Here is a 27500-nt window from a genome sequence, read left to right on the forward strand (position 1 = left end):
TGCTCTACCAACTGAGCCACAGAAGGACCACTCTATCTCTACGTCTCTGTCTCAGTCTCTCCGGGGCCTTTCTCAATAGCAAGGCTTTGCTCACGGAGTCTCTACATAGTCAAATCTTTCCTTAAGTTTGGGTCAGTCACAGTGGTCAGGTATTCTGCCACTCTCTGTTTAGGGTCAGTCACAGTGGTCAGGTATTCTGCCACTGTGTCCTCTCTGTTTAGGGTCAGTCACAGTGGTCAGGTATTCTGCCACTGTGTCCTCTCTGTTTAGGGTCAGTCACAGTGGTCAGGTATTCTGCCACTGTGTCCTCTCTGTTTAGGGTCAGTCACAGTGGTCAGGTATTCTGCCACTGTGTCCTCTCTGTTTAGGGTCAGTCACAGTGGTCAGGTATTCTGCCACTGTGTCCTCTCTGTTTAGGGTCAGTCACAGTGGTCAGGTATTCTGCCACTGTGTCCTCTCTGTTTAGGGTCAGTCACAGTGGTCAGGTATTCTGCCACTGTGTACTCTCTGTTTAGGGTCAGTCACAGTGGTCAGGTATTCTGCCACTGTGTCCTCTCTGTTTAGGGTCAGTCACAGTGGTCAGGTATTCTGCCACTCTCTGTTTAGGGCCAAATAGCATTCTAGTTTGCTCTATTTTCTTGGTTAATTCTTTCCAATTGTGTCAAGTAATTATCTTTTTGTTTTCTGGATGTTTTGTGAATTTTGATAATTAGTGTGTTTCGGCCTAATTCTCCCTCTCGGTCTGTGTTGTATCAGAAGAGACAGTATTAATTCTCTCTGTCTGTCTGTATCAGAAGAGACAGTAGTAATTCTCTCTGTCTGTGTCAGAAGAGACAGTAGTAATTCTCCCTCTCGGTCTGTGTTGTATCAGAAGAGACAGTATTAATTCTCTCTGTCTGTCTGTATCAGAAGAGACAGTAGTAATTCTCTCTGTCTGTGTCAGAAGAGACAGTAGTAATTCTCTCTGTCTGTGTCAGAAGAGACAGTAGTAATTCTCCCTCTCTGTCTGTATCAGAAGAGACAGTAGTAATTCTCTCTGTCTGTATCAGAAGAGACAGTAGTAATTCTCCTCTCGGTCTGTGTTGTATCAGAAGAGACAGTAGTAATTCTCTCTGTCTGTATCAGAAGAGACAGTAGTAATTCTCCCTCTCTGTCTGTATCAGAAGAGACAGTAGTAATTCTCTCTGTCTGTGTCAGAAGAGACAGTAGTAATTCTCTCTGTCTGTCTGTATCAGAAGAGACAGTAGTAATTCTCTCTCTCTGTCTGTATCAGAAGAGACAGTAGTAATTCTCCCTCTGTCTGTATCAGAAGAGACAGTAGTAATTCTCCTCTCTGTCTGTATCAGAAGAGACGGTAGTAATTCTCTCTGTCTGTATCAGAAGAGACAGTAGTAATTCTCCCTCTCAGTCTGTATCAGAAGGGACAGTAGTGATTCTCTCTGTCTGTATCAGAAGAGACAGTAGTAATTCTCTCTCTCTCTGTGTGTTGTATCAGAAGAGACAGTAGTAATTCTCTCTGTCTGTATCAGAAGAGACAGTAGTAATTCTCTCTCTCTGTCTGTGTTGTATCAGAAGAGACAGTAGTAATTCTCTCTGTCTGTATCAGAAGGGACAGTAGTAATTCTCTCTGTCTGTATCAGAAGAGACAGTAGTAATTCTCCCTCTCTGTCTGTATCAGAATGGACAGTAGTAATTCTCCCTCTCTGTCTGTATCAGAAGGGACGGTAGTAATTCTCCCTCTCTGTCTGTATCAGAAGAGACAGTAGTAATTCTCCCTCTCTGTCTGTATCAGAAGGGACAGTAGTAATTCTCTCTGTCTGTATCAGAAGAGACAGTAGTAATTCTCCCTCTCTGTCTGTATCAGAAGAGACAGTAGTAATTCTCTCTCTGTCTGTATCAGAAGAGACAGTAGTAATTCTCCCTCTCTGTCTGTATCAGAAGAGACAGTAGTAATTCTCCCTCTCTGTCTGTATCAGAAGAGACAGTAGTAATTCTCCCTCTCTGTCTGTATCAGAAGAGACAGTAGTAATTCTCCCTCTCTGTCTGTATCAGAAGAGACAGTAGTAATTCTCCCTCTCTGTCTGTATCAGAAGAGACAGTAGTAATTCTCCCTCTCTGTCTGTATCAGAAGAGACAGTAGTAATTCTCCCTCTCTGTCTGTATCAGAAGAGACAGTAGTAATTCTCCCTCTCTGTCTGTATCAGAAGAGACAGTAGTAATTCTCCCTCTCTGTGTTTCTACAGCAGTTCTCTGAAGCAGCCCAGCTGTATGAGAAGGGGCAGTACTATGACAAGGCTGCCTCAGTCTACATACGCTGCAAGAACTGGTGAGACACACACACACACACAAAACACACACACACACAAACACACACACACACACGTATACACACACACACACATGCTCTAATATTTTCAGCCAACGTCTCTGTCTCTGTCTCTCTCTCTCCCTCTCTCTCTCTCTCTCTGTCTCTGTCTCTGTCTCTGTCTCTGTCTCTCTGTGTCTCTCTATCTGTGTCTCTCTATCTCTCTCTCTGTCTCTCTGTGCCTCTCTCTGTGTCTCTCTCTCTGTGTCTCTCTGTCTCTCTATCTCTCTCTCTGTCTCTCTCTCTATATATCTCTCTCTCTCTCTCTCTCTCTCTCTCTCTCTCTCTCTCTGTCTCTCTGTGTCTCTCTCTCTGTGTCTCTCTGTGTCTCTCTGTCTCTCTCTCTCAGGTCTAAAGTAGGAGAGTTACTCCCTCAGGTCTCCTCTCCTAAGATCCACCTGCAGTACGCCAAGGCCAAGGAGGTGGATGGCAAGTAGGTACAACCTCCATGGTTTAAGGAGACAGTGTGAGGGATAATATTATGGTTTAAGGAGACAGTGTGAGGGACTGGGATAATATTATGGTTTAAGGAGACAGTGTGAGGGATAATATTATGGTTTAAGGAGAATGTGTGAGGGATAATATTATGGTTTAAGGAGACAGTGTGAGGGATAATATTATGGTTTAAGGAGACAGTGTGAGGGATAATATTATGGTTTAAGGAGTCAGTGTGAGGGATAATATTATGGTTTAAGGAGACAGTGTGAGGGATAATATTATGGTTTAAGGAGACAGTGTGAGGGATAATATTATGGTTTAAGGAGTCAGTGTGAGGGATAATATTATGGTTTAAGGAGACAGTGTGAGGGATAATATTATGGTTTAAGGAGACAGTGTGAGGGACTGGGATAATATTATGGTTTAAGGAGACAGTGTGAGGGACTAGGATAATATTATGGTTTAAGGAGACAGTGTGAGGGATAATATTATGGTTTAAGGAGACAGTGTGAGGGACTGGGATAATATTATGGTTTAAGGAGGCAGTGTGAGGGACTGGGATAATATTATGGTTTAAGGAGGTAGGGTGAGGGACTGGGATAATATTATGGTTTAAGGAGGCAGTGTGAGGGATAATATTATGGTTTAAGGAGACACTGTGAGGGACTGGGATAATATTATGGTTTAAGGAGGCAGTGTGAGGGACTAGGATAATATTATGGTTTAAGGAGACAGTGTGAGGGATAATATTATGGTTTAAGGAGACAGTGTGAGGGACTGGGATAATATTATGGTTTAAGGAGGCAGTGTGAGGGACTGGGATAATATTATGGTTTAAGGAGACAGTGTGAGGGACTGGGATAATATTATGGTTTAAGGAGACAGTGTGAGGGACTGGGATAATATTATGGTTTAAGGAGACAGGGTGAGGGACTGGGATAATATTATGGTTTAAGGAGACAGTGTGAGGGATAATATTATGGTTTAAGGAGGCAGTGTGAGGGACTGGGATAATATTATGGTTTAAGGAGACAGTGTGAGGGATAATATTATGGTTTAAGGAGACAGTGTGAGGGATAATATTATGGTTTAAGGAGACAGTGTGAGGGACTGGGATAATATTATGGTTTAAGGAGGCAGTGTGAGGGATAATATTATGGTTTAAGGAGGCAGTGTGAGGGATAATATTATGGTTTAAGGAGGCAGTTTGAGGGATAATATTATGGTTTAAGGAGACAGTGTGAGGGACTGGGATAATATTATGGTTTAAGGAGGCAGTGTGGGGATAATATTATGGTTTAAGGAGACAGTGTGAGGGACTGGGATAATATTATGGTTTAAGGAGGCAGTGTGAGGGACTGGGATAATATTATGGTTTAAGGAGACAGTGTGAGGGATAATATTATGGTTTAAGGAGGCAGTGTGAGGGACTGGGATAATATTATGGTTTAAGGAGACAGTGTGAGGGACTGGGATAATATTATGGTTTAAGGAGGCAGTGTGAGGGATAATATTATGGTTTAAGGAGGCAGTGAGGGAGGGATAATATTATGGTTTAAGGAGGCAGTGTGGGGGACTGGGATAATATTATGGTTTAAGGAGGCAGTGTGAGGGACTGGGATAATATTATGGTTTAAGGAGGCAGTGTGAGGGATAATATTATGGTTTAAGGAGACAGTGTGAGGGACTGGGATAATATTATGGTTTAAGGAGACAGTGTGAGGGATAATATTATGGTTTAAGGAGGCAGTGTGAGGGACTGGGATAATATTATGGTTTAAGGAGACAGTGTGAGGGACTGGGATAATATTATGGTTTAAGGAGACAGGGTGAGGGACTGGGATAATATTATGGTTTAAGGAGACAGTGTGAGGGACTGGGATAATATTATGGTTTAAGGAGACAGTGTGAGGGATAATATTATGGTTTAAGGAGACAGGGTGAGGGACTGGGATAATATTATGGTTTAAGGAGACAGTGTGAGGGATAATATTATGGTTTAAGGAGACAGGGTGAGGGACTGGGATAATATTATGGTTTAAGGAGGCAGTGTGAGGGACTGGGATAATATTATGGTTTAAGGAGACAGTGTGAGGGATAATATTATGGTTTAAGGAGACAGTGTGAGGGACTGGGATAATATTATGGTTTAAGGAGGCAGTGTGAGGGATAATATTATGGTTTAAGGAGGCAGTGTGAGGGATAATATTATGGTTTAAGGAGACAGGGTGAGGGACTGGGATAATATTATGGTTTAAGGAGACAGTGTGAGGGATAATATTATGGTTTAAGGAGGCAGTGAGGGATAATATTATGGTTTAAGGAGACAGTGTGAGGGATAATATTATGGTTTAAGGAGGCAGTGTGAGGGATAATATTATGGTTTAAGGAGGCAGTGTGAGGGATAATATTATGGTTTAAGGAGGCAGTGTGAGGGATAATATTATGGTTTAAGGAGACAGTGTGAGGGATAATATTATGGTTTAAGGAGGCAGTGTGAGGGACTGGGATAATATTATGGTTTAAGGAGGCAGTGTGAGGGACTGGGATAATATTATGGTTTAAGGAGACAGTGTGAGGGACTGGGATAATATTATGGTTTAAGGAGACAGTGTGAGGGACTGGGATAATATTATGGTTTAAGGAGACAGTGTGAGGGATAATATTATGGTTTAAGGAGACAGGGTGAGGGACTGGGATAATATTATGGTTTAAGGAGACAGTGTGAGGGACTGGGATAATATTATGGTTTAAGGAGACAGTGTGAGGGATAATATTATGGTTTAAGGAGACAGGGTGAGGGACTGGGATAATATTATGGTTTAAGGAGGCGGTGTGAGGGACTGGGATAATATTATGGTTTAAGGAGACAGTGTGAGGGATAATATTATGGTTTAAGGAGGCAGTGTGAGGGACTGGGATAATATTATGGTTTAAGGAGGCAGTGTGAGGGATAATATATGGTTTAAGGAGGCAGTGTGAGGGATAATATTATGGTTTAAGGAGACAGTGTGAGGGACTGGGATAATATTATGGTTTAAGGAGACAGTGTGAGGGATAATATTATGGTTTAAGGAGGCAGTGTGAGGGATAATATTATGGTTTAAGGATGGTTTAAGGAGACAGTGTGGCAGTATTATGGGGACTGGGATAATATTATGGTTTAAGGAGACAGTGTGAGGGATAATATTATGGTTTAAGGAGGCAGTGTGGGGGATAATATTATGGTTTAAGGAGACAGTGTGAGGGATAATATTATGGTTTAAGGATTCGGTGTGAGGGATAATATTATGGTTTAAGGAGACAGTGTGAGGGATAATATTATGGTTTAAGGAGACAGTGTGAGGGATAATATTATGGTTTAAGGAGACAGTGTGAGGGATAATATTATGGTTTAAGGAGACAGTGTGAGGGATAATATTATGGTTTAAGGAGACAGTGTGAGGGATAATATTATGGTTTAAGGATTCGGTGTGAGGGATAATATTATGGTTTAAGGAAACGGTGTGAGGGACTGGGATAATATTATGGTTTAAGGAGGCAGGGTGAGGGACTGGGATAATATTATGGTTTAAGGATTCAGTGTGAGGGATAATATTATGGTTTAAGGAGTCGGTGTGAGGGATAATATTATGGTTTAAGGAGACAGTGTGAGGGATAATATTATGGTTTAAGGAGACAGTGTGAGGGATAATATTATGGTTTAAGGAGTCGGTGTGAGGGATAATATTATGGTTTAAGGAGACAGTGTGAGGGATAATATTATGGTTTAAGGAGACAGTGTGAGGGATAATATTATGGTTTAAGGATTCGGTGTGAGGGATAATATTATGGTTTAAGGAGACAGTGCCAGGGACTGGGATAATATTATGGTTTAAGGAGGCAGTGTGAGGGACTAGGATAATATTATGGTTTAAGGAGGCAGTGTGAGGGACTGGGATAATATTATGGTTTAAGGAGGCAGTGTGGGGATAATATTATGGTTTAAGGAGACAGTGTGAGGGATAATATTATGGTTTAAGGAGGCAGTGTGAGGGATAATATTATGGTTTAAGGAGACAGTGTGAGGATAATATTATGGTTTAAGGAGACAGTGTGAGGGACTGGGATAATATTATGGTTTAAGGAGGCAGTGTGAGGGACTGGGATAATATTATGGTTTAAGGAGGCAGGGTGAGGGACTGGGATAATATTATGGTTTAAGGAGACAGTGTGAGGGACTGGGATAATATTATGGTTTAAGGAGACAGGGTGAGGGACTGGGATAATATTATGGTTTAAGGAGACAGTGTGAGGGATAATATTATGGTTTAAGGAGGCAGTGTGAGGGACTGGGATAATATTATGGTTTAAGGAGGCAGTGTGAGGGATAATATTATGGTTTAAGGAGGCAGTGTGAGGGACTGGGATAATATTATGGTTTAAGGAGACAGTGTGAGGGACTGGGATAATATTATGGTTTAAGGAGGCAGTGTGAGGGATAATATTATGGTTTAAGGAGGCTGTGTGAGGGATAATATTATGGTTTAAGGAGACAGTGTGAGGGATAATATTATGGTTTAAGGAGACAGTGTGAGGGACTGGGATAATATTATGGTTTAAGGAGACAGTGTGAGGGATAATATTATGGTTTAAGGAGACAGTGTGAGGGACTGGGATAATATTATGGTTTAAGGAGGCAGTGTGAGGGACTGGGATAATATTATGGTTTAAGGAGACAGTGTGAGGGACTGGGATAATATTATGGTTTAAGGAGGCAGTGTGAGGGACTGGGATAATATTATGGTTTAAGGAGGCAGTGTGAGGGACTGGGATAATATTATGGTTTAAGGAGGCAGTGTGAGGGATAATATTATGGTTTAAGGAGGCAGTGTGAGGGATAATATTATGGTTTAAGGAGGCAGTGTGGGGACTGGGATAATATTATGGTTTAAGGAGGCAGTGTGAGGGACTGGGATAATATTATGGTTTAAGGAGGCAGTGTGAGGGATAATATTATGGTTTAAGGAGACAGTGTGAGGGACTGGGATAATATTATGGTTTAAGGAGACAGTGAGGGATAATATTATGGTTTAAGGAGGCAGTGTGAGGGACTGGGATAATATTATGGTTTAAGGAGGCAGTGTGAGGGACTGGGATAATATTATGGTTTAAGGAGACAGTGTGAGGGACTGGGATAATATTATGGTTTAAGGAGGCAGTGTGAGGGACTGGGATAATATTATGGTTTAAGGAGACAGTGTGAGGGATAATATTATGGTTTAAGGAGACAGTGTGAGGGACTGGGATAATATTATGGTTTAAGGAGACAGTGTGAGGGATAATATTATGGTTTAAGGAGACAGTGTGAGGGACTGGGATAATATTATGGTTTAAGGAGACAGTGTGAGGGACTGGGATAATATTATGGTTTAAGGAGGCAGTGTGAGGGATAATATTATGGTTTAAGGAGACAGTGTGAGGGACTGGGATAATATTATGGTTTAAGGAGGCAGTGGGAGGGATAATATTATGGTTTAAGGAGGCAGTGTGACTGGGATAATATTATGGTTTAAGGAGACAGTGTGAGGGACTGGGATAATATTATGGTTTAAGGAGACAGTGTGAGGGATAATATTATGGTTTAAGGAGGCAGTGTGACTGGGATAATATTATGGTTTAAGGAGACAGTGTGAGGGATAATATTATGAGGAGGCAGTGTGAGGGATAATATTATGGTTTAAGGAGGCAGTGTGAGGGAGGGATAATATTATGGTTTAAGGAGGCAGTGTGAGGGATAATATTATGGTTTAAGGAGGCAGTGAGGGACTGGGATAATATTATGGTTTAAGGAGACAGTGTGAGGACTGGGATAATATTATGGTTTAAGGAGACAGTGTGAGGGATAATATTATGGTTTAAGGAGACAGTGTGAGGGACTGGGATAATATTATGGTTTAAGGAGGCAGTGAGGGACTGGGATAATATTATGGTTTAAGGGACAGTGTGAGGGATAATATTATGGTTTAAGGAGACAGTGTGACTGGGATAATATTATGGTTTAAGGAGGCAGTGTGAGGGAGGGATAATATTATGGTTTAAGGAGACAGTGTGAGGGACTGGGATAATATTATGGTTTAAGGAGGACAGTGTGAGGGACTGGGATAATATTATGGTTTAAGGAGACAGTGTGAGACTGGGATAATATTATGGTTTAAGGAGACAGTGTGAGGACTGGGATAATATTATGGTTTAAGGAGGCAGTGTGAGGGACTGGGATAATATTATGGTTTAAGGAGGCAGTGTGAGGATAATATTATGGTTTAAGGAGGCAGTGTGAGGGATAATATTATGGTTTAAGGAGACAGTGTGAGGATAATATTATGGTTTAAGGAGGCAGTGTGAGGACTGGGATAATATTATGGTTTAAGGAGACAGTGTGAGGGATAATATTATGGTTTAAGGAGACAGTGTGAGGATAATATTATGGTTTAAGGAGGCAGTGTGAGGGATAATATTATGGTTTAAGGAGCAGTGTGAGGACTGGGATAATATTATGGTTTAAGGAGGCAGTGTGAGGGACTGGGATAATATTATGGTTTAAGGAGACAGTGTGAGGGATAATATTATGGTTTAAGGAGGCAGTGTGAGGATAATATTATGGTTTAAGGAGGCAGTGTGAGGGATAATATTATGGTTTAAGGAGGCAGTGTGAGGATAATATTATGGTTTAAGGAGACAGTGTGAGGGATAATATTATGGTTTAAGGAGGCAGTGTGAGGATAATATTATGGTTTAAGGAGGCAGTGTGAGGACTGGGATAATATTATGGTTTAAGGAGACAGTGTGAGGGATAATATTATGGTTTAAGGAGACAGTGTGAGGATAATATTATGGTTTAAGGAGGCAGTGTGACTGGGATAATATTATGGTTTAAGGAGGCAGTGGACTGAGGGATAATATTATGGTTTAAGGAGACAGTGTGAGGATAATATTATGGTTTGGCAGTGTGAGGATAATATTATGGTTTAAGGAGCAGTGTGAGGATAATATTATGGTTTAAGGAGACAGTGTGAGGATAATATTATGGTTTAAGGAGACAGTGTGGGATAATATTATGGTTTAAGGAGGCAGTGTGAGGATAATATTATGGTTTAAGGAGACAGTGAGGACTGGGATAATATTATGGTTTAAGGAGACAGTGTGACTGGGATAATATTATGGTTTAAGGAGGCAGTGTGACTGGGATAATATTATGGTTTAAGGAGACAGTGTGAGGACTGGGATAATATTATGGTTTAAGGAGACAGTGTGAGGGACTGGGATAATATTATGGTTTAAGGAGACAGTGTGAGGGATAATATTATGGTTTAAGGAGGCAGTGTGAGGGACTGGGATAATATTATGGTTTAAGGAGGCAGTGTGAGGATAATATTATGGTTTAAGGAGACAGTGTGAGGGATAATATTATGGTTTAAGGAGACAGTGTGAGGACTGGGATAATATTATGGTTTAAGGAGGCAGTGTGAGGATAATATTATGGTTTAAGGAGGCAGTGTGAGGATAATATTATGGTTTAAGGAGGCAGTGTGAGGGATAATATTATGGTTTAAGGAGACAGTGTGAGGGACTGGGATAATATTATGGTTTAAGGAGGCAGTGTGAGGGATAATATTATGGTTTAAGGAGACAGTGTGAGGGACTGGGATAATATTATGGTTTAAGGAGGCAGTGTGAGGGATAATATTATGGGATAATATTATGGTTTAAGGAGACAGTGTGAGGGATAATATTATGGTTTAAGGAGGCAGTGTGAGTGGAGGATAATATTATGGTTTAAGGAGACAGTGTGATGGGACTGGGATAATATTATGGTTTAAGGAGGCAGTGTGAGGATAATATTATGGTTTAAGGAGGCAGTGTGAGGGATAATATTATGGTTTAAGGAGGCAGTGTGAGGGACTGGGATAATATTATGGTTTAAGGAGACAGTGTGAGGGACTGGGATAATATTATGGTTTAAGGAGGCAGTGTGAGGATAATATTATGGTTTAAGGAGACAGTGTGAGGATGGTTTAAGGAGGCTGGATAATATTATGGTTTAAGGAGGCAGTGTGAGGGGATAGGATATAATATTATGGTTTAAGGAGGCAGTGTGAGGGATAATATTATGGTTTAAGGAGACAGTGTGAGGGACTGGGATAATATTATGGTTTAAGGAGACAGTGTGAGGGACTGGGATAATATTATGGTTTAAGGAGACAGTGTGAGGATAATATTATGGTTTAAGGAGACAGTGTGAGGGACTGGGATAATATTATGGTTTAAGGAGACAGTGTGAGGGACTGGGATAATATTATGGTTTAAGGAGACAGTGTGAGGGATAATATTATGGTTTAAGGAGAGGGTGAGGAGTGTGAGGGACTGGGATAATATTATGGTTTAAGGAGGCAGTGTGGGGGACTGGGATAATATTATGGTTTAAGGAGACAGTGTGAGGGATAATATTATGGTTTAAGGAGACAGTGTGAGGACTGGGATAATATTATGGTTTAAGGAGGCAGTGTGAGGGATAATATTATGGTTTAAGGAGGCAGTGTGAGGGATAATATTATGGTTTAAGGAGACAGTGTGAGGGACTGGGATAATATTATGGTTTAAGGAGACAGTGTGAGGGATAATATTATGGTTTAAGGAGGCAGTGTGAGGGATAATATTATGGTTTAAGGAGGCAGTGTGAGGACTGGGATAATATTATGGTTTAAGGAGACAGTGTGAGGACTGGGATAATATTATGGTTTAAGGAGGCAGTGTGAGGGATAATATTATGGTTTAAGGAGGCAGTGTGAGGGATAATATTATGGTTTAAGGAGGCAGTGTGAGGGATAATATTATGGTTTAAGGAGCAGTGTGAGGATAATATTATGGTTTAAGGAGACAGTGTGAGGACTGGGATAATATTATGGTTTAAGGAGGCAGTGTGAGGGATAATATTATGGTTTAAGGAGACAGTGTGAGGACTGGGATAATATTATGGTTTAAGGAGACAGTGTGAGGACTGGGATAATATTATGGTTTAAGGAGACAGTGTGAGGGATAATATTATGGTTTAAGGAGACAGTGTGAGGACTGGGATAATATTATGGTTTAAGGAGACAGTGAGGGACTGGGATAATATTATGGTTTAAGGAGACAGTGTGAGGGATAATATTATGGTTTAAGGAGACAGTGTGAGGACTGGGATAATATTATGGTTTAAGGAGGCAGTGTGAGGGACTGGGATAATATTATGGTTTTTAAGGAGACAGTGAGGGACTGGGATAATATTATGGTTTAAGGAGGCAGTGTGAGGACTGGGATAATATTATGGTTTAAGGAGACAGTGTGAGGGATAATATTATGGTTTAAGGAGGCATGTGACTGGGATAATATTATGGTTTAAGGAGACAGTGTGAGGGACTGGGATAATATTATGGTTTAAGGAGACAGTGTGAGGGATAATATTATGGTTTAAGGAGGCAGTGTGAGGGATAATATTATGGTTTAAGGAGACAGTGTGAGGGACTGGGATAATATTATGGTTTAAGGAGGCAGTGTGAGGGATAATATTATGGTTTAAGGAGACAGTGTGAGGGACTGGGATAATATTATGGTTTAAGGAGACAGTGTGAGGGACTGGGATAATATTATGGTTTAAGGAGGCAGTGTGAGGGATAATATTATGGTTTAAGGAGGCAGTGTGAGGGACTGGGATAATATTATGGTTTAAGGAGGCAGTGTGAGGATAATATTATGGTTTAAGGAGGCAGTGTGAGGGATAATATTATGGTTTAAGGAGACAGTGTGAGGACTGGGATAATATTATGGTTTAAGAGACAGTGTGAGGGATAATATTATGGTTTAAGGAGGCAGTGTGAGGATAATATTATGGTTTAAGGAGGCAGTGTGAGGACTGGGATAATATTATGGTTTAAGGAGACAGTGTGAGGGAGGGATAATATTATGGTTTAAGGAGGCAGTGTGAGGGATAATATTATGGTTTAAGGAGGCAGTGTGAGGATAATATTATGGTTTAAGGAGGCAGTGTGAGGGACTGGGATAATATTATGGTTTAAGGAGACAGTGTGAGGATAATATTATGGTTTAAGGAGGCAGTGTGAGGGACTGGGATAATATTATGGTTTAAGGAGGCAGTGTGAGGGACTGGGATAATATTATGGTTTAAGGAGACAGTGTGAGGACTGGGATAATATTATGGTTTAAGGAGACAGTGTGAGGACTGGGATAATATTATGGTTTAAGGAGACAGTGTGAGGATAATATTATGGTTTAAGGAGACAGTGTGAGGACTGGGATAATATTATGGTTTAAGGAGACAGTGAGGGTGATGGGACTGAGGATAATATTATGGTTTAAGGAGACAGTGTGAGGGATAATATTATGGTTTAAGGAGACAGTGTGAGGACTGGGATAATATTATGGTTTAAGGAGGCAGTGTGAGGGACTGGGATAATATTATGGTTTAAGGAGGCAGTGTGAGGGATAATATTATGGTTTAAGGAGACAGTGTGAGGGACTGGGATAATATTATGGTTTAAGGAGGCAGTGTGAGGGATAATATTATGGTTTAAGGAGGCAGTGTGAGGGATAATATTATGGTTTAAGGAGACAGTGTGAGGACTGGGATAATATTATGGTTTAAGGAGACAGTGTGAGGGATAATATTATGGTTTAAGGAGGCAGTGTGAGGGATAATATTATGGTTTAAGGAGGCAGTGTGAGGGACTGGGATAATATTATGGTTTAAGGAGACAGTGTGAGGGATAATATTATGGTTTAAGGACAGTGTGAGGGATAATATTATGGTTTAAGGAGGCAGTGTGAGGGATAATATTATGGTTTAAGGAGGCAGTGTGAGGGATAATATTATGGTTTAAGGAGACAGTGTGAGGGGGATAATATTATGGTTTAAGGAGACAGTGTGAGGGATAATATTATGGTTTAAGGAGGCAGTGTGAGGGACTGGGATAATATTATGGTTTAAGGAGACAGTGTGAGGACTGGGATAATATTATGGTTTAAGGAGACAGTGTGAGGGATAATATTATGGTTTTAAGGATAATATTATGGACAGTGTGAGGGACTGGGATAATATTATGGTTTAAGGAGACAGTGCAGTGGGACTGGGATAATATTATGGTTTAAGGAGGCAGTGTGAGGATAATATTATGGTTTAAGGAGGCAGTGTGAGGGACTGGGATAATATTATGGTTTAAGGAGACAGTGTGAGGGATAATATTATGGTTTAAGGAGGCAGTTTGAGGGATAATATTATGGTTTAAGGAGACAGTGAGGGACTGGGATAATATTATGGTTTAAGGAGGCAGTGTGACTGGGATAATATTATGGTTTAAGGGATGAGGGATAATATTATGGTTTAAGGAGACAGTGTGAGGGACTGGGATAATATTATGGTTTAAGGAGACAGTGTGACTGGGATAATATTATGGTTTAAGGAGACAGTGTGAGGGACTGGGATAATATTATGGTTTAAGGAGACAGTGTGAGGGATAATATTATGGTTTAAGGAGACAGTGTGAGGGATAATATTATGGTTTAAGGAGACAGTGTGAGGGACTGGGATAATATTATGGTTTAAGGAGGCAGTGTGACTGGGATAATATTATGGTTTAAGGAGACAGTGTGGTTTAAGGGACAGTGTGAGGGGGATAATATTATGGTTTAAGGAGACAGTGTGAGGGACTGGGATAATATTATGGTTTAAGGAGACAGTGTGAGGGATAATATTATGGTTTAAGGAGACAGTGTGAGGGACTGGGATAATATTATGGTTTAAGGAGACAGTGAGGAGGGATAATATTATGGTTTAAGGAGGCAGTGTGAGGGATAATATTATGGTTTAAGGAGGCAGTGTGAGGACTGGGATAATATTATGGTTTAAGGAGGCAGTGTGAGGACTGGGATAATATTATGGTTTAAGGAGGCAGTGTGAGGGATAATATTATGGTTTAAGGAGACAGTGTGAGGACTGGGATAATATTATGGTTTAAGGAGGCAGTGTGAGGGATAATATTATGGTTTAAGGAGACAGTGTGAGGGATAATATTATGGTTTAAGGAGGCAGTGTGAGGGACTGGGATAATATTATGGTTTAAGGAGACAGTGTGAGGGATAATATTATGGTTTAAGGGACAGTGTGGGATAATATTATGGTTTAAGGAGACAGTGTGAGGGACTGGGATAATATTATGGTTTAAGGAGGCAGTGTGAGGGACTGGGATAATATTATGGTTTAAGGAGACAGTGTGAGGATAATATTATGGTTTAAGGAGGCAGTGTGAGGGACTGGGATAATATTATGGTTTAAGGAGGCAGTGTGAGACTGGGATAATATTATGGTTTAAGGAGGCAGTGTGAGGGATAATATTATGGTTTAAGGAGACAGTGTGAGGACTGGGATAATATTATGGTTTAAGGAGGCAGTGTGAGGGATAATATTATGGTTTAAGGAGGCAGTGTGAGGGACTGGGATAATATTATGGTTTAAGGAGGCAGTGTGAGGACTGGGATAATATTATGGTTTAAGGAGACAGTGTGACTGGGATAATATTATGGTTTAAGGAGGCAGTGTGAGGGATAATATTATGGTTTAAGGAGACAGTGTGAGGACTGGGATAATATTATGGTTTAAGGAGACAGTGTGAGGGACTGGGATAATATTATGGTTTAAGGAGGCAGTGTGAGGGATAATATTATGGTTTAAGGAGACAGTGTGAGGACTGGGATAATATTATGGTTTAAGGAGACAGTGTGAGGGATAATATTATGGTTTAAGGAGGCAGTGTGAGGGATAATATTATGGTTTAAGGAGACAGTGTGAGGGACTGGGATAATATTATGGTTTAAGGAGGCAGTGTGAGGGAGGGATAATATTATGGTTTAAGGAGGCAGTGTGAGGGATAATATTATGGTTTAAGGAGGCAGTGTGAGGGATAATATTATGGTTTAAGGAGACAGTGTGAGGGACTGGGATAATATTATGGTTTAAGGAGGCAGTGTGAGGGATAATATTATGGTTTAAGGAGACAGTGTGAGGACTGGGATAATATTATGGTTTAAGGGGAGACAGTGTGAGGGACTGGGATAATATTATGGTTTAAGGAGACAGTGTGAGGACTGGGATAATATTATGGTTTAAGGAGACAGTGTGAGGGACTGGGATAATATTATGGTTTAAGGAGACAGTGTGAGGGGGATAATATTATGTTTAAGGGATAATATTATGGTTTAAGGAGGCAGTGAGGACTGGGATAATATTATGGTTTAAGGAGGCAGTGTGAGGGATAATATTATGGTTTAAGGAGACAGTGTGAGGGATAATATTATGGTTTAAGGAGACAGTGTGAGGGATAATATTATGGTTTAAGGAGGCAGTGTGAGGATAATATTATGGTTTAAGGAGACAGTGTGAGGGACTGGGATAATATTATGGTTTAAGGAGGCAGTGTGAGGACTGGGATAATATTATGGTTTAAGGAGACAGTGTGAGGGATAATATTATGGTTTAAGGAGACAGTGTGAGGGACTGGGATAATATTATGGTTTAAGGAGGCAGTGTGAGGATAATATTATGGTTTAAGGAGGCAGTGTGAGGGATAATATTATGGTTTAAGGAGGCAGTGTGAGGGATAATATTATGGTTTAAGGAGGCAGTGTGAGGGATAATATTATGGTTTAAGGAGGCAGGGTGTGAGGGATAATATTATGGTTTAAGGAGACAGTGTGAGGGATAATATTATGGTTTAAGGAGACAGTGTGAGGGATAATATTATGGTTTAAGGAGACAGTGTGGGATAATATTATGGTTTAAGGAGGCAGTGTGAGGGACTGGGATAATATTATGGTTTAAGGAGGCAGTGTGAGGGGGATAATATTATGGTTTAAGGAGACAGTGTGAGGGACTGGGATAATATTATGGTTTAAGGAGACAGTGTGAGGGATAATATTATGGTTTAAGGAGGCAGTGTGAGGGATAATATTATGGTTTAAGGAGACATGGTGTGAGGATAATATTATGGTTTAAGGAGGCAGTGTGAGGGATAATATTATGGTTTAAGGAGACAGTGTGAGGGATAATATTATGGTTTAAGGAGGCAGTGTGAGGACTGGGATAATATTATGGTTTAAGGAGGCAGTGTGAGGATAATATTATGGTTTAAGGAGACAGTGTGAGGATAATATTATGGTTTAAGGAGACAGTGTGAGGGATAATATTATGGTTTAAGGAGACAGTGTGAGGGATAATATTATGGTTTAAGGAGGACAGTGTGAGGATAATATTATGGTTTTTAAGGAGGCAGTGTGAGGGATAATATTATGGTTTAAGGAGACAGTGTGACTGGGATAATATTATGGTTTAAGGAGGCAGTGTGAGGGATAATATTATGGTTTAAGGAGATAATATTATGGTTTAAGGAGACAGTGTGAGGACTGGGATAATATTATGGTTTAAGGAGGCAGTGTGAGGATAATATTATGGTTTAAGGAGACAGTGTGAGGGATAATATTATGGTTTAAGGAGGCAGTGTGAGGGATAATATTATGGTTTAAGGAGACAGTGTGAGGATAATATTATGGTTTAAGGAGGCAGTGTGAGGGACTGGGATAATATTATGGTTTAAGGAGGCAGTGTGACTGGGATAATATTATGGTTTAAGGAGGCAGTGTGAGGGATAATATTATGGTTTTAAGGAGGATAATATTATGGTTTAAGGAGGCAGTGTGAGGACTGGGATAATATTATGGTTTAAGGAGGCAGTGTGACTGGGATAATATTATGGTTTAGCAGTGTGAGGGATAATATTATGGTTTAAGGAGACAGTGGACTGGGATAATATTATGGTTTAAGGAGAGTTTAAGGCAGGCAGTGTGAGGATAATATTATGGTTTGCAGTGTGACTGGGATAATATTATGGTTTAAGGAGGCAGTGTGAGGATAATATTATGGTTTAAGGAGGCAGTGTGAGGGATAATATTATGGTTTAAGGAGGCAGTGTGAGGGATAATATTATGGTTTAAGGAGAGGCAGTGTGAGGGATAATATTATGGTTTAAGGAGACAGTGTGAGGGATAATATTATGGTTTAAGGAGACAGTGTGAGGATAATATTATGGTTTAAGGAGACAGTGTGAGGGATAATATTATGGTTTAAGGAGGCAGTGTGAGGGGGATAATATTATGGTTTAAGGAGACTGGGATAATATTATGGTTTAAGGAGACAGTGTGAGGGATAATATTATGGTTTAAGGAGGCAGTGTGAGGATAATATTATGGTTTAAGGAGGCAGTGTGAGGGATGGGATAATATTATGGTTTAAGGAGGCAGGGTGAGGGACTGGGATAATATTATGGTTTAAGGAGACAGGATAATATTATAGTTTTAAGGTGAGGGATAATATTATGGTTTAAGGAGGCAGTGTGAGGGACTGGGATAATATTATGGTTTAAGGAGACAGTGTGAGGGATAATATTATGGTTTAAGGAGACAGTGTGAGGGACTGGGATAATATTATGGTTTAAGGAGGCAGTGTGAGGGACTGGGATAATATTATGGTTTAAGGAGGCAGTGTGAGGGATAATATTATGGTTTAAGGAGACAGTGTGAGGGATAATATTATGGTTTAAGGAGGCAGTGTGAGGGGATAATATTATGGTTTAAGGAGACAGTGTGAGGATAATATTATGGTTTAAGGGGACAGTGTGACTGGGATAATATTATGGTTTAAGGAGACAGTGTGAGGATAATATTATGGTTTAAGGAGACAGTGAGGGATAATATTATGGTTTAAGGAGACAGTGTGAGGGACTGGGATAATATTATGGTTTAAGGAGACAGTGTGAGGGTGTTTAAGGACAGTGTGAGGATAATATTATGGTTTAAGGAGACAGTGTGAGGGATAATATTATGGTTTAAGGAGGCAGTGTGAGGGATAATATTATGGTTTAAGGAGACAGTGTGAGGGACTGGGATAATATTATGGTTTAAGGAGGCAGGGTGAGGGACTGGGATAATATTATGGTTTAAGGAGACAGTGTGAGGGATAATATTATGGTTTAAGGAGGCAGTGTGAGGGATAATATTATGGGAGTGTGAGGGATAATATTATGGTTTAAGGAGGCAGTGTGAGGGATAATATTATGGTTTAAGGAGACAGTGTGAGGGACTGGGATAATATTATGGTTTAAGGAGGCAGTGTGAGGGACTAGGATAATATTATGGTTTAAGGAGGCAGTGTGAGGACTGGGATAATATTATGGTTTAAGGAGGCAGTGTGGGGATAATATTATGGTTTAAGGAGACAGTGTGAGGATAATATTATGGTTTAAGGAGGCAGTGTGAGGGATAATATTATGGTTTAAGGAGACAGTGTGAGGGATAATATTATGGTTTAAGGAGACAGTGTGAGGATAATATTATGGTTTAAGGAGGCAGTGTGAGGGATAATATTATGGTTTAAGGAGACAGTGTGAGGACTGGGATAATATTATGGTTTAAGGAGGCAGTGTGAAGGACTGGGATAATATTATGGTTTAAGGAGACAGTGTGAGGATAATATTATGGTTTAAGGAGACAGTGTGAGGACTGGGATAATATTATGGTTTAAGGAGGCAGTGTGGGGATAATATTATGGTTTAAGGAGGCAGTGTGTGACTGGGATAATATTATGGTTTAAGGAGGCAGTGTGAGGGATAATATTATGGTTTAAGGAGACAGTGTGAGGATAATATTATGGTTTAAGGAGGCAGTGTGAGGGATAATATTATGGTTTTAAGGAGACAGTGTGAGGGACTGGGATAATATTATGGTTTAAGGAGGCAGTGTGAGGGACTGGGATAATATTATGGTTTAAGGAGACAGTGTGAGGGATAATATTATGGTTTAAGGAGGCAGTGTGAGGGATAATATTATGGTTTAAGGAGACAGTGTGAGGGATAATATTATGGTTTAAGGAGGCAGTGTGAGGGATAATTTTATGGTTTAAGGAGGCAGTGTGAGGGATAATATTATGGTTTAAGGAGGCAGTGTGAGGATAATATTATGGTTTAAGGAGGCAGTGTGAGGGACTAGGATAATATTATGGTTTAAGGAGACAGTGTGAGGGATAATATTATGGTTTGAGGCAGTGTGAGGGATAATATTATGGTTTAAGGAGACAGTGTGAGGGACTGGGATAATATTATGGTTTAAGGAGGCAGTGTGAGGGACTAGGATAATATTATGGTTTAAGGAGGCAGTGTGAGGGACTGGGATAATATTATGGTTTAAGGAGACAGTGTGAGGGATAATATTATGGTTTAAGGAGGCAGTGTGGGGATAATATTATGGTTTAAGGAGACAGTGTGAGGGATAATATTATGGTTTAAGGAGGCAGTGTGAGGGATAATATTATGGTTTAAGGAGGCAGTGTGAGGGATAATATTATGGTTTAAGGAGACAGTGTGAGGATAATATTATGGTTTAAGGAGGCAGTGTGAGGGGGATAATATTATGGTTTAAGGAGACAGTGTGAGGGACTGGGATAATATTATGGTTTAAGGAGGCAGTGTGAGGGACTGGGATAATATTATGGTTTAAGGAGACAGTGTGAGGATAATATTATGGTTTAAGGAGACAGGGTGAGGGACTGGGATAATATTATGGTTTAAGGAGGCAGTGTGGGGATAATATTATGGTTTAAGGAGGCAGTGTGATGGATAATATTATGGTTTAAGGAGGCAGTGTGAGGGATAATATTATGGTTTAAGGGACAGTGTGAGGATAATATTATGGTTTAAGGAGGCAGTGTGAGGGACTGGGATAATATTATGGTTTAAGGAGACAGTGTGAGGGATAATATTATGGTTTAAGGAGGCAGTGTGAGGGATAATATTATGGTTTAAGGAGGCAGTGTGAGGGATAATATTATGGTTTAAGGAGTTGACAGTGTGAGGGACTGGGATAATATTATGGTTTAAGGAGGCAGTGTGAGGGACTGGGATAATATTATGGTTTAAGGAGACAGTGTGAGGGATAATATTATGGTTTAAGGAGGCAGTGTGAGGGATAATATTATGGTTTAAGGAGGCAGTGTGAGGATAATATTATGGTTTAAGGAGGCAGTGTGAGGGATAATATTATGGTTTAAGGAGACAGTGTGAGGATAATATTATGGTTTAAGGAGGCAGTGTGAGGGATAATATTATGGTTTAAGGAGGCAGTGTGAGGGACTGGGATAATATTATGGTTTAAGGAGACAGTGTGAGGATAATATTATGGTTTAAGGAGGCAGTGTGAGGGATAATATTATGGTTTAAGGAGGCAGTGTGAGGGATAATATTATGGTTTAAGGAGACAGTGTGAGGGATAATATTATGGTTTAAGGAGACAGTGAGGGATAATATTATGGTTTAAGGAGGCAGTTGAGGATAATATTATGGTTTAAGGAGACAGTGTGAGGATAATATTATGGTTTAAGGAGACAGTGTGAGGATAATATTATGGTTTAAGGAGGCAGTGTGAGGGATAATATTATGGTTTTTAAGGAGAGAGTGTGAGGGATAATATTATGGTTTAAGGAGGCAGTGTGAGGATAATATTATGGTTTAAGGAGACAGTGTGAGGGATAATATTATGGTTTAAGGAGACAGTGTGAGGGATAATATTATGGTTTAAGGAGGCAGTGTGAGGGATAATATTATGGTTTAAGGAGACAGTGTGAGGGATAATATCATGGTTTAAGGAGGCAGTGTGACAGATAATATTATGGTTTAAGGAGTCAGTGTGAGGGATAATATTATGGTTTAAGGAGGCAGTGTGAGGGATAATATTATGGTTTAAGGAGGCAGTGTGAGGGATAATATTATGGTTTAAGGAGACAGTGTGAGGACTGGGATAATATTATGGTTTAAGGAGACAGTGTGAGGGACTGGGATAATATTATGGTTTAAGGAGGCAGTGTGAGGGACTGGGATAATATTATGGTTTAAGGAGGCAGTGTGAGGGACTGGGATAATATTATGGTTTAAGGAGACAGTGTGAGGGATAATATTATGGTTTAAGGAGGCAGTGTGAGGGATAATATTATGGTTTAAGGAGGCAGTGTGAGGGATAATATTATGGTTTAAGGAGGCAGTGTGAGTGATAATATTATGGTTTAAGGAGGCAGTGTGAGGGATAATATTATGGTTTAAGGAGGCAGTGTGAGGGATAATATTATGGTTTAAGGAGGCAGTGTGAGTGATAATATTATGGTTTAAGGAGGCAGTGTGAGTGATAATATTATGGTTTAAGGAGGCAGTGTGAGGGATAATATTATGGTTTAAGGAGGCAGTGTGAGGGATAATATTATGGTTTAAGGAGACAGTGTGAGGGATAATATTATGGTTTAAGGAGGCAGTGTGAGGGTTAATATTATGTTTTAAGGAGGCAGTGTGAGGGACTGGGATAATATTATGGTTTAAGGAGGCAGGGTGAGTCACTGGGATAATATTATGGTTTAAGGAGGCAGGGTGAGGGATAATATTATGGTTTAAGGAGGCAGTGTGAGGGACTGGGATAATATTATGGTTTAAGGAGGCAGTGTGAGGGTTAATATTATGTTTTAAGGAGGCAGTGTGAGGGACTGGGATAATATTATGGTTTAAGGAGGCAGGGTGAGGGACTGGGATAATATTATGGTTTAAGGAGACAGTGTGAGGGATAATATTATGGTTTAAGGAGGCAGTGTGAGGGACTGGGATAATATTATGGTTTAAGGAGGCAGTGTGAGGGACTGGGATAATATTATGGTTTAAGGAGACCGTGTGAGGGATAATATTATGGTTTAAGGAGACAGTGTGAGGGATAATATTATGGTTTAAGGAGACAGTGTGAGGGATAATATTATGGTTTAAGGAGGCAGTGTGAGTGATAATATTATGGTTTAAGGAGACAGTGTGAGGGACTGGGATAATATTATGGTTTAATGAGGCAGTGTGAGGGACTGGGATAATATTATGGTTTAAGGAGTCGGTGTGAGGGATAATATTATGGTTTAAGGAGACAGTGTGAGGGATAATATTATGGTTTAAGGAGACAGTGTGGGGGATAATATTATGGTTTAAGGAGACAGTGTGAGGGATAATATTATGGTTTAAGGAGACAGTGTGAGGGATAATATTATGGTTTAAGGAGACAGTGTGAGGGATAATATTATGGTTTAAGGATTCGGTGTGAGGGATAATATTATGGTTTAAGGAGACAGTGCCAGGGACTGGGATAATATTATGTGTGTCAGGTTTAAGGAGGCTGCCCAGGCCTATGAGAGTGCCAGGGACTGGGATAATATTATGGTTTAAGGAGACAGTGCCAGGGACTGGGATAATATTATGTGTGTCAGGTTTAAGGAGGCTGCCCAGGCCTATGAGAGTGCCAGGGACTGGGACAACGTGATCCGGGTGTTGCTGGATCACCTCAACAACCCTGAAGACGCCGTCCGCATTGTCAGGGAGACGCAGAGCATCGACGGGGCCAAGATGGTTGCCAGGTGGGGACAGACGGACAGAAAGACAGACACACAGTCAGAGAGACAGACACACAGTCAGAGGGACAGACACACAGTCAGAGAGACAGACACACAGTCAGAGAGACAGACACACAGTCAGAGAGACAGACACACAGTCAGAGGGACAGACACACAGTCAGAGGGACAGACACACAGTCAGAGAGACAGACACACAGTCAGAGAGACAGACACACAGTCAGAGGGACAGACACACAGTCAGAGAGACAGACACACAGTCAGAGAGACAGACGGACAGAAAGACAGACACACAGTCAGAGAGACAGACACACAGTCAGAGGGACAGACACACAGTCAGAGGGACAGACACACAGTCAGAGAGACAGACACACAGTCAGAGGGACAGACACACAGTCAGAGGGACAGACACACAGTCAGAGAGACAGACACACAGTCAGAGGGACAGACACACAGTCAGAGGGACAGACACACAGTCAGAGAGACAGACACACAGTCAGAGGGACAGACACACAGTCAGAGGGACAGACACACAGTCAGAGAGACAGACACACAGTCAGAGGGACAGACACACAGTCAGAGGGACAGACACACAGTCAGAGAGACAGACACACAGTCAGAGAGACAGACACACAGTCAGAGAGACAGACAGACACACAGTCAGAGAGACAGACACACAGTCAGAGAGACAGACACACAGACAGAGGGACAGACACACAGTCAGAGGGACAGACACACAGTCAGAGGGACAGACACACAGTCAGAGAGACAGACACACAGTCAGAGGGACAGACACACAGTCAGAGAGACAGACACACAGTCAGAGGGACAGACACACAGTCAGAGGGACAGACACACAGTCAGAGAGACAGAAACACAGTCAGATAGACAGACACACAGTCAGAGAGACAGACAGACACACAGTCAGAGAGACAGACACACAGTCAGAGAGACAGACACACAGTCAGAGGGACAGACACACAGTCAGAGGGACAGACACACAGTCAGAGAGACAGAAACACAGTCAGAGAGACAGACACACAGTCAGAGAGACAGACACACAGTCAGAGGGACAGACACACAGTCAGAGAGACAGACACACAGTCAGAGAGACAGACACACAGTCAGAGGGACAGACGGTCAGTCAGAGAGACAGACACAGAGTCAGAGAGACAGACACACAGTCAGAGGGACAGACACACAGTCAGAGGGACAGACAGACACACAGTCAGAGAGACAGACACACAGTCAGAGAGACAGACACACAGTCAGAGAGACAGACACACAGTCAGAGAGACAGACACACAGTCAGAGAGACAGACACACAGTCAGAGAGACAGACACACAGTCAGAGGGACAGACAGACACACAGTCAGAGGGACAGACACACAGTCAGAGAGACAGACACACAGTCAGAGAGACAGACACACAGTCAGAGAGACAGACACACAGTCAGAGAGACAGACACACAGTCAGAGAGACAGACACACAGTCAGAGAGACAGACACACAGTCAGAGAGATAGACAGTCAGAGAGACAGACACAGTCAGAGAGATAGACACACAGTCAGAGGGACAGACACACAGTCAGAGGGACAGACACACAGTCAGAGAGACAGACACACAGTCAGAGGGACAGACACACAGTCAGAGAGACAGACACACAGTCAGAGGGACAGACACACAGTCAGAGAGACAGACACACAGTCAGAGAGACAGACACACAGTCAGAGGGACAGACACACAGTCAGAGAGACAGACACACAGTCAGAGAGACAGACACACAGTCAGAGAGACAGACACACAGTCAGAGGGACAGACAGACACACAGGCAGCGAGACAGACAGTCAGGCAGTGAGACAGACAGTCAGGCAGCGAGACAGACAGACAGGCAGCGAGACAGACAGACAGGCAGCGAGACAGACAGACAGGCTGCGAGACAGACAGTCAGGCTGCGAGAGACACTCAGCGAGACAGTCCGGCTGCGAGACAGACAGTCAGTTAGCGAGACAGACAGACAGGCAGCGAGACAGACAGTCAGGCAGCGAGACAGACAGTCAGTCAGCGAGACAGTCAGTCAGGCAGCGAGACAGACAGTCAGGCAGCGAGACAGACAGTCAGTCAGCGAGACAGACAGTCAGTCAGCGAGACAGACAGACAGTCAGCGAGACAGACAGACAGGCTGCGAGACAGACAGTCAGGCAGCGAGACAGACAGTCAGGCAGCGAGACAGACAGTCAGCGAGACAGACAGTCAGGCAGCGAGACAGACAGTCAGTCAGCGAGACAGACAGTCAGGCAGCGAGACAGACAGACAGGCAGCGAGACAGACAGTCAGTCAGCGAGACAGACAGTCAGTCAGCGAGACAGGCAGTCAGGCAGCGAGACAGGCAGTCAGGCAGCGAGACAGACAGTCAGGCAGCGAGACAGGCAGCGAGACAGACAGACAGGCTGCGAGACAGACAGTCAGGCTGCGAGACAGACAGTCAGGCAGCTAGACAGACAGTCAGTCAGCGAGACAGACAGACAGGCAGCGAGACAGACAGTCAGGCAGCGAGACAGACAGTCAGTCAGCGAGACAGACAGTCAGGCAGCGAGACAGACAGTCAGGCAGCGAGACAGACAGACAGGCAGCGAGACAGACAGACAGGCAGCGAGACAGACAGACAGGCTGCGAGACAGACAGTCAGGCTGCGAGACAGACAGTCAGGCAGCTAGACAGACAGTCAGGCAGCGAGACAGACAGTCAGGCAGCGAGACAGACAGTCAGGCAGCGAGACAGACAGACAGGCAGCGAGACAGACAGTCAGGCAGCGAGACAGACAGTCAGGCAGCGAGACAGACAGTCAGCGAGACAGACAGTCAGGCAGCGAGACAGACAGTCAGTCAGCGAGACAGACAGTCAGGCAGCGAGACAGACAGACAGGCAGCGAGACAGACAGTCAGTCAGCGAGACAGACAGTCAGCGAGACAGGCAGTCAGGCAGCGAGACAGGCAGTCAGGCAGCGAGACAGACAGTCAGGCAGCGAGACAGACAGACAGGCAGCGAGACAGACAGACAGGCTGCGAGACAGACAGTCAGGCTGCGAGACAGACAGTCAGGCAGCTAGACAGACAGTCAGTCAGCGAGACAGACAGACAGGCAGCGAGACAGACAGTCAGGCAGCGAGACAGACAGACAGGCAGCGAGACAGACAGTCAGTCAGCGAGACAGACAGTCAGGCAGCGAGACAGACAGTCAGGCAGCGAGACAGACAGACAGGCAGCGAGACAGACAGACAGGCAGCGAGACAGACAGACAGGCTGCGAGACAGACAGTCAGGCTGCGAGACAGACAGTCAGGCAGCTAGACAGACAGTCAGGCAGCGAGACAGACAGTCAGGCAGCGAGACAGACAGTCAGGCAGCGAGACAGACAGACAGGCTGCGAGACAGACAGTCAGGCAGCGAGACAGACAGTCAGGCAGCGAGAGACACTCAGCGAGACAGTCCGGCTGCGAGACAGACAGTCAGTTAGCGAGACAGACAGACAGGCAGCGAGACAGACAGACAGGCTGCGAAACAGACAGTCAGGCAGCGAGACAGACAGACAGGCTGCGAAACAGACAGTCAGGCAGCGAGACAGACAGTCAGGCAGCGAGACAGACAGTCAGCGAGACAGACAGTCAGGCAGCGAGACAGACAGTCTAGTCAGCGAGACAGACAGTCAGGCAGCGAGACAGACAGACAGGCAGCGAGACAGACAGTCAGGCAGCGAGACAGACAGTCAGGCAGCGAGACAGACAGTCAGCGAGACAGACAGTCAGGCAGCAAGACAGACAGTCAGGCAGCGAGACAGACAGACAGGCAGCTAGACAGACAGTCAGGCAGCGAGACAGACAGTCAGGCAGCGAGACAGACAGACAGGCAGCTAGACAGACAGTCAGGCAGCGAGACAGACAGTCAGGCAGCGAGACAGACAGTCAGGCAGCGAGACAGACAGTCAGGCAGCGAGACAGACAGACAGGCAGCGAGACAGACAGTCAGGCAGCGAGACAGACAGTCAGGCAGCGAGACAGACAGTCAGGCAGCGAGACAGACAGTCAGGCAGCGAGACAGACAGACAGGCAGCGAGACAGACAGACAGGCAGCGAGACAGACAGT

At 42.5% G+C, this 27500-nt stretch overlaps 1 protein-coding gene across 1 annotated transcript in view; it reads left to right on the forward strand.

Moving 5' to 3' along the window:
• The window catches only part of LOC127921140 (WD repeat-containing protein 19-like), a 98921-nt gene that overhangs the window by 49971 nt on the left and 21450 nt on the right, over positions 1 to 27500 (forward strand). The window contains 3 exon segments of the mRNA XM_052504957.1: positions 2244 to 2326; positions 2715 to 2798; positions 23220 to 23366. Coding sequence (XP_052360917.1) covers positions 2244 to 2326; positions 2715 to 2798; positions 23220 to 23366 — 314 coding nt within the window.

Source organism: Oncorhynchus keta, unplaced genomic scaffold, assembly GCF_023373465.1.
Source record: "Oncorhynchus keta strain PuntledgeMale-10-30-2019 unplaced genomic scaffold, Oket_V2 Un_contig_2152_pilon_pilon, whole genome shotgun sequence".
In the NCBI taxonomy this organism is placed as follows: Eukaryota; Metazoa; Chordata; class Actinopteri; order Salmoniformes; family Salmonidae; genus Oncorhynchus; species Oncorhynchus keta.